The 15,588-nt window shown below is 38.7% G+C and overlaps 1 protein-coding gene across 1 annotated transcript in view; it reads right to left on the bottom strand.

The window, feature by feature from the left end:
• The window catches only part of OTC (ornithine transcarbamylase), an 83,509-nt gene that overhangs the window by 16,483 nt on the left and 51,438 nt on the right, over window positions 1-15,588 (bottom strand). Inside the window, exons 5-6 of the mRNA XM_004457647.5 lie at window positions 12,935-13,088; window positions 2,178-2,300 (exon numbers count right to left, since the gene is read on the bottom strand). Of these exons, the coding sequence (XP_004457704.1) occupies window positions 2,178-2,300; window positions 12,935-13,088 (277 nt within the window). The remainder of the gene's footprint in view (window positions 1-2,177; window positions 2,301-12,934; window positions 13,089-15,588) is intronic.

Raw genomic sequence — 15,588 nt, 5'->3', positions numbered from 1 at the left:
CCTACATCTGTCTTCAAACCTCCTGGTTCCCCTCCTGAAAGGCAATTATCACCAACTTCTTCTGTTTCAAAAGGGTTACTTTGGGCCCAGGAAAGAAGTTATCCTTCCCAGCAGGGTAGGAAGTATGTGAGGGTCATCTTCACAGTCATATGAGACTCAGATTTTAAAAGCCCAAGGGATCTAGGAGTTGAGCTTTTTATTTTTTATTTTATTTTTATTTTAGGGATTGAACCCAGGACCTCGTACATGGGAAGTAGGCACTCAACCACTGAGCTACATCCACTGACCAACGAGAGCTGACTTTTTGTTTATTTTTAGGGGGTACCAGGTTTTTAGGATCGAACCTGGGGTCCTGCACATAGGAAGCAGGTGCGCAACCATTTGAGCTACATCTGCTCCCCTGGAGTTGAGTTTTTTTTTTTTTAAAGATTTATTTTTTATTTATTTCTCTCCCCTTCTCCCTTCCCCTCCCCCCCATTGTCTTCTCTCTGTGTCCCTTCTCTGTGTATTCTTCTTTGTCCACTTGCATTCTTCTCAGCAGCACCGGGAATCTGTGTCTCTTTTTTGTTTCATCATCTTGTTGCATCAGCTCTCCATGTGTGTGGTGCCATTCCTGGGTAGATTGCACTTTTTTCATGCAGGGCAGCTCTCCTTGAGGGGCGCACTTCTTGCAAATGGGGCTCCCCTACACAGAGGACACCCCTGCGTGGAACAGCACTCCATGCGCACATCAGCACTGTGCGTGGGCCAGCTCACCACACAGGTCAGGAGGCCCTGGGTTTAAACCCTGGACCTCCCATATGGTAGGCAGATGCCCTATCAGTTGAGCCAAATCTGCTTCCCTGGACTTGAGTTTTGAAACACCAAGCTGTTATAGAAGCCATCACTGTGATTGTCTTACTTGTGTGTTATTTTTCTACCAAATTGAAATATTAGAAAAATGACAGTATACTTCTCATGCAATGGGAATTCCATGCTGCCTGGATGTCAATGTTTTCTTCAGTCTTTGTGGTGGTAATGCCAGTCACACAATGGCCCATTTCACAGCATTCAAAGGGATCATTCAAACAGATTTTAAACACAGACTCACAGAGTGAAAGGCCTCAGGCAAGATTCTCTCTCTTATTGCAGAGATGGGAAATTGGGCACCCAAGAGCCCAGCTAGCTATTTAATAGCAAGCCTGGTAACATAACTTAATTTTTGGCCCTAACTGTGCTCTCTCTGAATGGAAAAGAGGTTTGTTTTCACTGGGAAATGGCATCTGGGAATGATTTAAGATGGAGGGGATTAGCTGGATGTGTAGAAATTAGAACCGTCATACATTGCTAGTGGGGATGTAAAACAGTGCAGCTACTGTAAAAAACAGTTTGGTGGTTCCTCAAAAGGTTAAACATAGAATTACCAAATGACCGAGAAATTGAATTCCAAAGTACATACCCAATAGAAGTGAAAACAGGTACTCAAACAAATACATGTACACACATATACATAGCAGCAATATTCACAATAGCCAAAAGGTCGAAATGGGCCAAATGGCTGTCAACAGATGAATGGATAAACAAATTGTGGTATGTTCACACACTGGAATATTCTTCAGCCATAAAAAAGGAATGAAGTACTGATACATGCTACAACATGGGCAAACCTCAAAAATGTTATGGCAGGTGAAAGAAGCCAGACGCAAAAGGTCACAAAGCATATGATTCCGTCTATATGAAATATCAAGAATAGGTAAAACCTACATACAGACAGAACACTGATTGGTGTCTGCCAGGGATGAGGGGAAGAGAAAAGGAGAGTGACTGCTTAATGGGTAGAGGGTTTCCTTTTGGGTTGATGAAAAAGTTTGGAACTAGATAGAGATGGTGATTGCACAACATTGTGAATGTAATAAATGCCAATGGATTGTTCACTTCAAAACAGTTTTTTTTTCCTGGGGTAATGAAAATATTCTATAACTTTGTCTGGCCATACTTATCTGAATATAAACATATGTAAAAATTCACTGAGATATACACTTAATCTTTGTGTATTTTATCTTATGTATATGTCATCTTACTCTATATCATACCTCAGTTTTTAAAGTCATTATGCTTAAAAAAAAAGTTTTGTGTATGTGAATTTCACCTCAAAAAAAAAAATAGGGGAATAATTTCATGGCAGAATGTTTCCTTACCTTTGGAGTAGCTGCCTGAAGGTGCATGCCGAATTTTGCTGCACTCATCATGATGGAGTGTAGGATGTTGTTCCCATCCCCAATCCAGCTGAGGGTAAGGCCTTTTAGAGAGCCGTAGTGTTCCTACAAGGCAAGGGATGAAGGAGATTAAATCCAGGAGGCAATAGGAGGAAACGCACTTATGCACAGCAATTATTAGGGTTCAAATAAAAGGAACCGTTTTTACTTCAATTTTAGTAGTTTAATGAATGTAACTAAACTTTTTGCATTATACAGAACAATTCAATAAAATTTAGAAAACTGTATAGCCTAGAGTATAAACCACAATGTAAACACAAATGTTACCTTGTTTGAAAGCTATTGTCTCAATATCTGTACATCAGTTTCAGTAAATATGATATGAATAAGTTAAAAGATTATCTCTGTGGAAGGGGAAAGGTTTTATAATGGATATGTGGGACTACTGTATATTGTATATATGAATTACTGTGATCTAAGGCTCTTGTGAAGAGAAGCTCAATAATTAGGGAAAAAAGAAAAGAAAAAGATAGGATGCAGAATTTTTCCAAATCAATATATATTCTATATCTAACCTTTAAACTCATTGCTATATTCCATTTTACTATTAAGGGAACCTGACATTATATTGGGCTTCACTGTTCAGGAAGTTTTGGATCACAGAGTGGTTCAACAATGGCATCAGAGGAATACCGGTATGGGATGCTATTGACAGGGAACATATGGTTGACAGGAGTTATACAGGGCATGTGTCTGGGGTGCACAGAAATGTTTGGATATACTCATAGTGGAAACAATTAAAAACAACAGCTGGGGGGGTACTGAGTTCCTGGCCGGGGGGGGGGGCTCTGTCGTGGTCTCTAGGGGAGCAGCAGCAGTCCCCTAGGTGCAACGGTAAGGACCAGGAAGGAATGAGGGTCCAACAGTGACCCCCCTGATACTAATGACTATGCTCGTGAGCCTATACGCCTGAAATAAGAACAAGGTCTAGAGCAGCACTGTGCCTAAGGGTTCCCTCCTGACAGCCTCCGTGTACTCAAATGTGGCCAGTCTCAAAGCTAAACTCAGCATGTAAATGCACTGCCTTCACCCCAGCATGGGACATGACACCCGGGGATGAGCCTCCCTGGCACCGAGGGATCACTACCAAATACCAGCTGATGACGTAACTAGAAAATGACCTTGAATTAAAGGTTCAACGCAGACCAGCAGAATATCCCTGTCTACATATAATAACAGGAGTTAAAAATGCTGTTTGACCTAAAGTAAAGGGGAAATGGAAAGGACAAATGAGTTTATATGGCTATGAGTCTCTAAAAAAGAGTCTGGAGGGTCAGAAGGATTGCCCTTATGCACACCTGAGCAGAGTCCCAGAAACAGATAAAGTAGATACAACCCCAGGTATTGGTTCTTTTGAGGGCTAAAGAGACCCACAGGTTCTATGGTCATAGCAGATGAAGTTCACTGCCATGTCAGTTGGCCCTTCTTTGGAGCTGTGTTTCTGCGTGATGGCGCTGGACTCAGATATGATCTCTTTTCACAAGCCTTTCATGCTACTTTACTGGAATTGTAGTTGGTGCTGGGGTTTAAGATATATCTAGGGGATTTGAATCTCTGGACTGACAATATGATAGCCAGGCCCTGAGCCTCAACAGACTTCAGCTCCTACACTCTGATTTATTGGACTTACCCCACTCAGCTAACATGGAGTTGAAGAAGTCAACCACCACACCATGGAGCCTAGAGTGCTTACAACTGAAAGCAGGAGAATTGCATCCAGTATCCACGTGGAATCTAAGCCCCCTCTTGACATAGATGTGGAATGGACACAACCAAGCCAAGGTCCACAGGAAGGAGGAATACAGTAAGGATTAGAGTGGACTTAATGATATCCTATTCATGAACTATTGTGGTTAATAATTGAGAAAATGTGGCATTGGTGTGGAAAAAGTGGCCATGGTGGCTGCTGGGGGCAGGGAATGGAGGAAGAGATGAGATGTGGAGGCATTTTCGGGACTTGGAGTTGTCCTGGGTGGTGCTGTAGGGACAATTGCTGGACATTCTATGTCCTCCCATGGCCCACTGGATGGAACGTGGGAGAGTGTGGGCTATGGTGTGGACCATAGGCCATGGGGTGCAGCGATGCCCAGAGATGTACTCACCAGATGCAGTGGATGTGTCATGATGATGGGGGAGAGTGTTACTGTGGGGGGAGTGGTGGGGTGGAGGAGGTGGGGGTGAATGGGGAACTCATATTTTTTTAATGTAATATTTTTTTAAAAAAATGAATAAAGAAAATAAAATTTAAAAAAAAAACATGAATGCACAATCACAGAAAAAGAGCACAATGTCCTCATGTCTTTTTACAGGGATTTGTGCGGAGATTCATATTTTCCTACATTTCAAGCCTGAAACTTAGTTGTATTCATTCGTTCAAGAAATTGAGCACCACCAATATCCAGACACCCTTCATGGTCCTGAAGATATAACAATGAAAAAAGGAGACATAAATCCCTGCCTTTATGGAGCTTACATTCTTTGATATAAGAAAGTAAAGTACAAGGCACAGTATGACGTGGTGTGATGTAGTGGCTCTGAGTATGTTCCCATTTATATAATGTTTAAAAACAAGCACAATAATACCCTTGGTTGCTTATGGATATAGATGTGTGCAAAAAATTACAAACACATGTCTAGGAATTATAAATACAAACACCAGGATAATAATTTCTTGGTGGGATGGGAGGAAGTAAGATTCGGTAGCATTACACAGTACATTTCAACTCTATCTACAATGTTTTCTTTTAAAAACACAAAAAAATTATTTAAGTGATTATTCTTCAGATTAAGATTTGACAAAACTAATTGGCATATAGGTGTCTGTTTTATTTTTCTTGAAGCATCTGTCACTTTGATGTATTTTATATATTTATACAGACAAGCTTACAGAAAGAGAAAGGCTAAGAAATTTGAAGATAATAGAACTACTAGGTGGCTAAGCTAGGATTTAAATCTAGATCCATTTGACACAGAGCATGCTCTTAATAAGCTTCTATTTATTCATTCAAATCCTACTTTGAGTATCTCCTATATGAAGGCATTGCACAATGCCCTGCAGGGGACACTATGATGAACAGGACAGCTCATTGTCTCTCAATGAATTTATAATACAGTAAGGATGAAGCCCTAGGGGTAGTGTTAAATTATCTGATGTATATGTAAAACACACCAGCAAACAGCCACTTGGTATCTGAAATCATTGCATCATCCTCTCTGCATGGATCTTATTCCATTCTTGGAAGAGCTTCGTTTTTGTTTGTTTGCTTGTTTGGTTTGATTTATATTTTTATTAGAGAAGTTGTATGCTTACAGAAAAATCATGCAGAAAATACAATTTCCATATACCTTCCCCACAATACAGTATTCCCTATTATTAACATGTTGCATTTGTGTGCTACCTTTGTTACAACTGATAAAACCATTTTTATAATTATATATTAACTATAGACTATAGTTTACATTAGGGTTCACTGTGATGAATAGTGAAATGTTTTTAAAAAAATGTTTATAGTAGTAACACACACACACAACCTAAAATTTTCCCTTTTAATCACATTCAAATACATAAATCAGTGGTATTAATTACATTCACAATGTTCTACCATCATCACCACTGATTACCAAACTTTTCCATCAACCCAAATAGAAACTCCATACGAATTAAGCATTATTTCTTCATTCCCTACCCCGACCCTGGATCCTACTAAACTGCATTCTATTTTCTGTCTCTATGAATTTGCTTTTTTTAAAAACTTACTTCATATCAATGTGATCATATACTTTTTGTCCTTCTGTGTTTGGCTTATTTCACTGACCATGATGTCTTGAAGGGTCATCCACGTTGTCACATATATCAGAACTTCATTCTTTTTCCACCCAAATAATATTCCATTGTGTGTATATACCACATTTTGTTTATCCATTCATCAGTTGATGGATACTTGGGTTGCTTTCATCTTTTAGCAACTGTGAATAATGCCGATATGAACATTGGTTTGTAAGTATCTGTTCATGTCCTTGCTTTCAGGTCTTTAGTGTATATATCTGGAAGTGGGATTGCCAGGCCGTATCATAATTCTATGCTTAACTTTCTGAGGAACCACTAAACAGTTTTCCACAGAAGTTGTATCATTTTACATTCCCACCAACAATGAATGGGTGCCCCAATTTCTCTGCATCCTTTCCTACACTTGTAATTTTCTCTTCTTTTAGTAAAACCATTCTAGTGGGTGTGATATGGTATCTCATTGCAGTTTTTATTTGCATTTCTCTAATGGCTAATGATCTTGAGCATTTTTTCATGTTTTCATTGGCCATTTGTATATCTTCTTTGGATAAACATCTATTCAACTCTTTTTTCCATTTTATAATTGGGTTTACTGTTGTTTTGTTGTTGAATTATATGGCTTCTTTATATTTTCTGGTTATCAAACCCTTACAAGACATATGGTTTCCAAGTATTTTCTCCCATTTCTATAGGTTGTCTTCTTATGTTCATGATGAAGTCCTTCTATGTATAAAATTTAAAAATTTTTATGAGGTCCCATTTATCTATTTTTTCTTTTGTTGCTTGTACTTTTCATGTAAAGTCTAAGAAACTATTACCTAACACAAGATCCTGAATATGGTTCTCTATGTTTTCTTCTAGGAGTTTTATAGTTTGGGTTCTTATATTTAGGTCTTTGATCCATTGTGAGTTAATTTTTGTATATGGGGTGAGGTAGGGATCCACCTTCATTTTTTTGCATATGGGCATCCTGTTTTCCAAGCACCATTAATTGAAGATACTATTCTTTTCCAATTGACTGGACTTGTACCCTTGTCAAAACTCAGTTGGCTGTATGTATGAGGGTTGATTTCTGAGCTCTAAATTCAATTCCATTAGTCTATATGTCTCTCTTTGTGCCAGTACTATGCTATTTTTTTAAAGATTTATTTACTTATTTATTTCTCTCCCCTTCTGCCCCCCCCCCCCGGTTGTCTGTTCTCTGTGTCTATTTGCTGCGTCTTCTTTGTCCGCTTCTGTTGTTGTTAGCAGCACAGGAATCTGTGTTTCTTTTTGTTGCGTCATCTTGTTGTGTCAGCTCTCCATGTGTGTGGCACCATTCCTGGGCAGGCTGCACTTTCTTTTGCACTGGGCGGCTCTTATTACAGGGCACGCACTCCTCTTTAGATTTGTAATAGGTCTTAAAATCAAGAAGTGTAAGTCCTCTAAATTTGTTCTTTTTCAAGATCCTTTTGGCTATTATGTGCCCCTTACCCTTTTATACACATTTGACGATTGGCTTTCTGCAAAGAAGCTGTTGGAATTTTAATTGGAATTGCATTGAATCTGTAAATAGCTTTGGCTAGAATTGACAGTTTAACAATATTTAGTATCCAAGTCCATTAACATGGAACATTCTTCCATTTACTTGGGTCTTCTTTGAATTCTTTTCACAATGTTTTGTAGTTGTTTGTGTAAAAGTTCTTTATATCCTTGGTTAAGTTTATTCCTCAATATTTTCTTTATTTTGGTTGCTATTTGTATTAGTCATCCAAAGGGGTGCTGATGCAAAATACCAGAAATTGGTTGGTTTTTATAAAGGGTATTTATTTGGGGTAGGAGCTTACAGATACCAGGCCATAAAGCATAAGTTATTTCCTTTACCAAAGCCTATTTGGAGCAAGATGGCTGCCGATGTCTGCGATGGTTCACGCTTCCTGGGTTCCTACATTTCTGGGGCTTGCTTTTCTCTGGGTTGAAGGTTCCTTTCTTTATGGGGCTGGCTTCTCTTTCTTCTGTGTGCTGACTTCCCAGAGCTCCAGCTTGTCTTCAGCATCAAATTCCAACATCAAAACTCCAACATCATAAACCCTCAACTCTGTTCTTTGCCATGCCTTTTATCTGTGAGTCCCCACCCCTTGGTGGGGTACAGATCAGATAGAAATGTAATCAAATATTTCTTTTTGGAATTCATCAATAATATCAAACTACTACACTATTGTTAATGGATTTTTTTCTTGATTATCCCTTTGGATTGTTCTTTACTAGTGTATAGAACCACTACTTATTTTTGCATGTTTAATTTTTATCCTGCCATTTTGCTGATTTTGTTTATTAGCTGTAGTAGCTTTGTTGTGGATTTTTCAGGATATTCTATATATAGGATCATACCATCTGCAAGTAGGGAAAGATTTACTTCTTTTCTAATTTGGATGCCTTTTATTTCTTTTTCATGCCTGATTGTTCTAGCTAGAACTTCCAGTACAATATGGAATAACTGTATGGCAGTGGGCTTCCTTGTTCCTGATATTAGGGGGAAACCTTTCAGTCTTTTACCATTAAGTATGATGTTAGCTGTGGGGTTTTCCTATGTGCTCTTTATCATCCTGAGGAAGTTTCCTTCTATTCCTTGTTTCCTAAGTGTTTTTATCAAGAAGGGGTGCTGCATTTTGTCAAATGCCTTTTTGCATCAATTGAGATGACCATATGTTTTCTTCCTTTGTTCCATTAATATGGCATGTTACATTAATTGATTTTATTATGTTGAATCAATTTTGCATACCTGGGATAAATCCCACTTGATCATGGCGCATAATTCTTTTAATATCCTGTTGGATTCAGTGTGCTAGTATTTTATTGAGGATATATATCTATGTTCATAAGATATATTGGTCTATAATTTTCCTTTCTTATGGTATATTTATCTGGCTTTTGGATGAGAGTAATCCTGGACTCATAGAATGAGCTAATGAGAGTTCCCTCCTCTTCCATTTTTGGAAGAGTTTGAGCAGGATTGGTGTTACCTCTTCTTGTGATGTTTGGTAAAATTCTCCTGTGGTCCTGGGCTTTGCTTTGTTGGGAGGTTTTGTTTTACTGATTGAATCTCTTTACTAGTTGTTGGTTTGTTGAGATCTTCTATTTCTTCTTCACTCACAGTGGGAAGATAGTGTGCATGTTTCTAGGAATTTTTACACTTCATCTAGATTTTCTAATTTGTTGGTATTCAGTTGCTCATAGTATCCTCTTATAGTCCTTTTCATTTCAGTGGGGGCAGTAGTAATGGACTCCCATTTTCATTTCTGATTTATTTATATGTGCTCTCTCTCTTTCTACTTTGTCAGCCTAGCTAAAGATTTGTTAATTTTATTGATCTTTTCAAAGAACCAAATTTTGGTTTTGTTGATTCTCTCTATTGCCTTTTTATTCTATATTTCATTTATCTCCACTCCAATCTCTGTTATTTACTTCTTTCTCCTTGCTTTGAGTTTAGTTTGCTCTTCTTTTTGTAGACCCTCCAGTCTTGAGGCTAGGTCTCTGATTCAAGATTTTTTTAATTTAAACATTTAGAACTCAGAGTTTTCCTCGCAGAGCTGTCTTTTCGGCACCCCATAGGTTTTGGAATGTTCCTTTTTCATTTCCATTTGCCCCAAGATATTTCCTAATTTCTCTTGTGATTTCTCTTTGCCCCATTGGTTGTTTGAGTACATTGTTTAATTTCCACATATTTGTGAATTTTCCCTTTCTCTTTCTGTTATTAATTTCTAGTTTCATTTTATTGTGGTTGGAGAAGAGACACTATATGATTTCAATATTTTTGCATTTGCTGAGCCTTGTTTTGTGACCTAAAATATGGTCTGTCCTGGAGAATGATTCATGCACACTAGAAAATAGTATGAATTCTGCTGCTGTTGGTTGAAGTGTTCTAGATATGTCTGTTAGATCTAGTTGGTTTAGATTATCATTCAAGTCTTCAATTTATTGATTGCTCTTTTGTCCAGCTGTCTTATCCATTGTTGAAAGCAATGTATTAAAATCTCCTACAATTAATGTAGAACTATTTCTCCCTTAAAATCTGTCAATATTTGCTTTATATATTTGGAGGCTTTGCTGTTAGGTGCATATATATTTATAATTGTTATGTCTTCTTGTTGAATTGACTCCTTTATCAGTATATAATGACCCTTTCCTTGCAACAGTTTTTGACTTAAAGCCTCTTTTATCTGATATTGGTATAGCTACCCCTGCTTTCTTTTGGCTTCCACTTATATGGTATATATTTTCTCCATCCTTTCACTATCAACTACTTGTGTCTTTGAATTTAAGGTGTGTTTGTCATAAACAGCATATAGTTGGTTTATGTTTTTATCCATTCTGCCAATCTCTGCCTTTTGACTGAATAGTTTAGTCCATTTACATTTAAAGTAAAAACTGATAATGCAGGGCTTTTTTCTTCCATTTTGCTATTTAGTCTTTGTAAGTGTCATATCTTCTTTGACTCTCAATTCTTCCATTAATACCAACTTTCATATTTATTTGATTATTTGTCTCGTACCACTTAGAGTCTCTTCTTTTTTTTTAAAGATTTATTTTTATTTATTTCTCTCCCCTTACCACCCCCCCCATGCCCCAGTTGTCTGTTCTCTGTGTCCATTTGCTGCATGTTGTTCTTTTTGTCCGCTTCTGTTGTTGTCAGCGGCACGGGAATCTGTGTTTCTTTTTGTTGCGTCATCTTGTTGATGTCAGGTCTCCTTGTGTGTGGCGCCATTCTCGGGCAGGCTGCACTTCCTTTTGCGCTGGGCAGCTCTCCTTACAGGGCGCACTCCTTGCATGTGGGGCTCCCCTATGCGGGGGACACCCCTGCATGGCACAGCACTCCTTGCGCGCATCAGTGCTGCGCAATGGCCAGTTCCACATGGGTCAAGGAGTCCCAGGGTTTGAACCATGGACCTCCCATGTGGTAAACAGATGCCCTATCCACTGGGCCAAGTCCACTCCCCTTGAATCTCTTCTTATTTATTTCTGGGTATATCTTCATGTATTTTATTTGTGGGCTCCATGGGGTTATAATTTAACATCCTAAGTATACAAAAATTATTTTTTATTTGATACTATTTTAACTTCAATAAGCATCAGTCAGCTCCAAACTGCCCTGGAGATGGATTGAGGCAGGGGCAGAAAGGGTGCCAGGAGCTTCTCCTACAGTTCCTCAAAGCTGTGTTTTCTTGATTTGGCACTTGCCCAGTATATTTCATCCTTCAATTGTTTTCTGTAGTTTTGAGGAAGCCTATTGTCTTTAAGTCTCTTCTGTCACTTTTGTCTGGGGCAGTTTGGAATAATGGCTGCCCTTAGATTCAGGCTTCCAGTAACCTGAAGTAGCTAATCAAAAGCAGAGATCAGTGATCAGATCACATAGCCCTGGATCTTGGGAAACTAGGTCTTTATATTCCACCCTGACACCCGCAAACTGAGACAGAGGCCAGGGTTGAGGGCCCCATTGCTGCCTACTGTGAGACTGAGGGCTGGGTAATGGTAGACACTGCCTGGAACATACAATTCACTGGTATTTATTATGATTTACTAGCCTTTTTCTACTGTCATTTCCTGAATGCTGTACAGTGTTCTACTAGATTCCAGAGTTTCAAAATAGTTGATCCAGGCAATTCCTACCTGTTTAATAGTTATTCTGTTGGAAGTACTGATTTCTGGAGCTTCCTGCTCTACCATCTGCTCACAATCCTCTCAACTTAATTTTTTCTTCCACTGCTTTAGTAAGCTACTTCTGCCTATAGGACAAATTCTGGAAACGTGGACCAGAGATGAGACTCCTGCATCAGTATTTCAGGCTGCCACCAGACAGACTGGCAACAATACACAGGCACCCCAGTATACACATAGGGTTTTCCCTGCTTATTCCAAAATAGGACCAGAGATCCACAATGGGGGCACAGCCTGGCTCCACACTGTGCTGGGGAAGTGGTGGTGGAGGGGCCAGCAAGGGTGCCATAAACTTCTACAATTTTTAAAACTACATTTTCTTGATTTGCCAGTTCTCATTGTTTTACAGAGCTCTGAGGAAGTTGGCTCTGCCAGTTTTTTCTAGTTGTCCAAAGATTCTCTGGGGGAAATGGCACCTTGGAGTGTATTACAGTGTCATCTTATTGTGTGGAACCTCCAAAGAGCTTCATTTTGAGTTTAACCTCACATACAAATATGCATAGCTTAATCAAATGGAGGAGAGACATGGACCAATCCAGTTATCCCTGCCTCCCCACCATCATGCCTAGACACAGAAACGACAGCCGCTAGGATTCCAAGTAGCTAGACCATTTGGACTGGCTGTGGTAAACCAAAGATGAATCTTTCTAAATTAATCCAGTTCCTAATTTTGAAGGATGTGGCTAAATTTAAACCTCAATTCTATAAATTCTGCATGTTCTTAACCTTAGTCTTAAACAACAAGTTTATTAAAATGATAGAATGTCCCCTCCTTCAGAAACTGGCTTAGTAGTTGACAATTTTGAATATCCAAACAATACTACACCAATTCTCACCCCCAAGTCATAGACCTTGATATGTGCAGGATCACATATGCTTTTCTATTTTATGAGCGCAAACATTTCCTATTCATCTATTGTGTTAAATATGGTACCATAAGCAAAGTGGGTGAAAGAACAGGGAATGAGAAAGGGGCTAAAATGTGTTTGAAGTGGGGTTGAGAGAAGAAGGACCTTGTAGTCTGTTTTCAAATATGCCCCATTTCCCCTGGATAGCACACGTGTGCTATAATTATTTGCCAAAATGATATTTGAAAACAAAACACCAATAAGATCATTTAAGTATATGGTTCCATTTAAAACTAGTTAGGAGCTATTGGTTGATTTTGCTCTTGTGTATGGCAAAGAAATCAGCTAACCTGGAGTGTGAGGTAATCAGCCAGGATCTGGATAGGATGGTACAAATCTGACAGTCCATTGATGATAGGGATTGATGCTTCTTTAGCCAGGATGTCCAGATCTGATTGTTTATACACTCGAGCCAACACTGCATCTGTCATGCTGGACAACACACTATGGCAAACCAAGAAAAGATAATCTAAATTAATTATGCTTAATAATTCCTTCTTTAATGTTATCTTAAACAGTAATGAGAAATGCAAATAAATTATAATTTTTGTAGAGTTACCATTTAACTACCTAACATAACATTTAAAAACTAATATATTAACATGTCATCATTACAGAAGCCAGATGTTATTCTACCCAGATCTGATCCAGTGATTTTACTATTTTTTATAGAAATAAGAAATAAATCGTGCACCCAGCAGACATGGCAATGAATGACACTTGATAAATGGCTTTTGGTTCAGTTCAAAGGGATAAAACCAAAATTGGAGATACACAGAGAAACATTAATGACTTGGCATGTGGTTAATTTTCTTTTGCATCACCTCACAGAAAAAAATCTTTTTTCATTATAGAATTGAAAGTACCAGTGTTTTAGCCTTGGGAGGGCCCTCCCTTCAACAAAGAACCTGCTGTGAGGAGTTCAGTGAGCTACAGCCTCCAGCTGCCACCTTTTCGCGATCTACCACGGCGTTCCTGCTGGGGCCACACTCTTCCCAAGCTGGTCCCAGCCGGTGACTGAGCATAGTGAGGGGATTAGAGCTGGGCCATTCATGCTGACATGGGACTTTTCTGATGGGCAGTCTGCTCTGGGGCTCTCCATTAGCCTGGCTGAGACTTTCTCAGAGTGCATGGCTGTCTGAGGCTCCTACTACCTCCTCTTCTGTTCCTCCCCCTGTACTTTCATAGGGCTCAGACCTGCAACATGGTCTAAAGACTCTCCCAACCTACTTCTGCTTCATGTCTTTTTTTTTATTCGAGGTACCCCAGGGCCGGGGATTGAACCTGGGACCTCATATGTGGGAAACTGTTGCTGAATCACAGAGTCACATTGGCTCCCCTGCATTGGTTTTTTTGGTTTTTGTTTTGCTGGTTGTTTGCTTTTTTGTTTTTTCAGGAGGCACGGGAAAGCAAACCCAGGACCTCCCATGTGGGAGGTGGGAGCTCAACCGCTTTATCCACATCTACTCCCCCTTCGTCTTTTCTTAATCTGTCACAGATGTTTCTTTCAATAAATCTTGTGCCCATCTAATTCCACCTTGGAGTCTCCTCAGTAGACCTGAACTGATACGGCCAGCAATGAACACTGGTAGGGGCTGAGCCTGAGAAGACATTCCGGCCCTTGCCACTACTCTTTGTATAGCTATCTGCATCTCTGAAAAAGGCAGCAACTGCTCCCTACCATACAGCACAAAGAAATAGGCCAACAGAGCAAGATAAATCAAATCATGGCCATGAATTCTAACAGCACACAGAAAGATGGGTATTATTCTCATTCTATAGCTTAAGGGCCTCTGGTTTAGAGAGGTAAAGTGGTTTGCTTGAGGTTACACTGCTAATTAAATTGGAGGAACAAAAGTCAGTTTAAGTCAATAGTCCATGTTCTTCACTGATTCACTGTTGGTGGAAATGTGAATGGTACAGCCACTGTGGAGGACTGCACTTGCCATGGGACCCAGCAATACCATTGCTAGGTATATACCCAGAAGAACTGAGAGCAGTGACACGAATAGACATCTGCACACAGATGTTCATTGCAGCGTTATGCACAATAGCCAAAAGTTGGAAACAACCCAGTTGTCCATCAACTGATGAACAGATAAACAAACTGTGGAGTATACACATGATGGAATATTGTGCAGCAGTGAAAAGAAATGAAGTTGTGAAACATGACAACATGGTTGAACCTGGAGGACATTATGTTGAGTGAAACAAGCCAGACACAAAAGCACAAATACTGTATGATTGCCCTATTATGAACTAAATATATTATGTGAAATATAAATATATTATGTGAACTATGAATATAGGTAGAATGGCATATATGACTGTTTTTCTTTAAAACTGAACAAATATAAGTTAATACTAAAAAATAAATATCAGACAAAAAAACCCCACATTATACTAAGTACAGGAGACAAGACACAGAGTACTGCATATTGTGTGATTCCATTTATATGAAATATAAATATAAATTAATTTATGAAGATAAATGAGATTGGTGATTATGTAGGTGTGAGGAAAGAATGCTAAGGGGTGTGGAGTCTTCCTTTTTTGGAGTAATGAAATTATTCTAAAATTTTTGAGATGATGCATATATAACATTGTGATTACACTAAAAGCCATTGATATACACTTTGGATAGAAGAGTCCGAAACAGGAGCTATGTACAGTGCGGGAAGCATAGAGGAATTGAGAGGTGAGGAATTTTCTTGTTTGTCTGTTTTTCATTTATTATTATTGAAATAATGAAAATGCTCTAATAATGATTGAAGTGAGGAATGCACAACTATGTGATTGTACCAAATACCATTTATTGTAAACTTCAGATGAATTGTATGCTTTATTAATATGTATAAATAAAATTGATTTGTTTTTTAAAAAGTCTATGTTCTTAACATTATAATACATTATCTTAAATCTGCAGATGATAGCAATCTGGAAG

This window comes from Dasypus novemcinctus, chromosome X (genome assembly GCF_030445035.2).
Source record: "Dasypus novemcinctus isolate mDasNov1 chromosome X, mDasNov1.1.hap2, whole genome shotgun sequence".
Taxonomy (NCBI): domain Eukaryota; kingdom Metazoa; phylum Chordata; class Mammalia; order Cingulata; family Dasypodidae; genus Dasypus; species Dasypus novemcinctus.
Note: the sequence above shows the minus strand (reverse complement) of the source record. Positions and strands in the feature narration are given on the sequence as shown.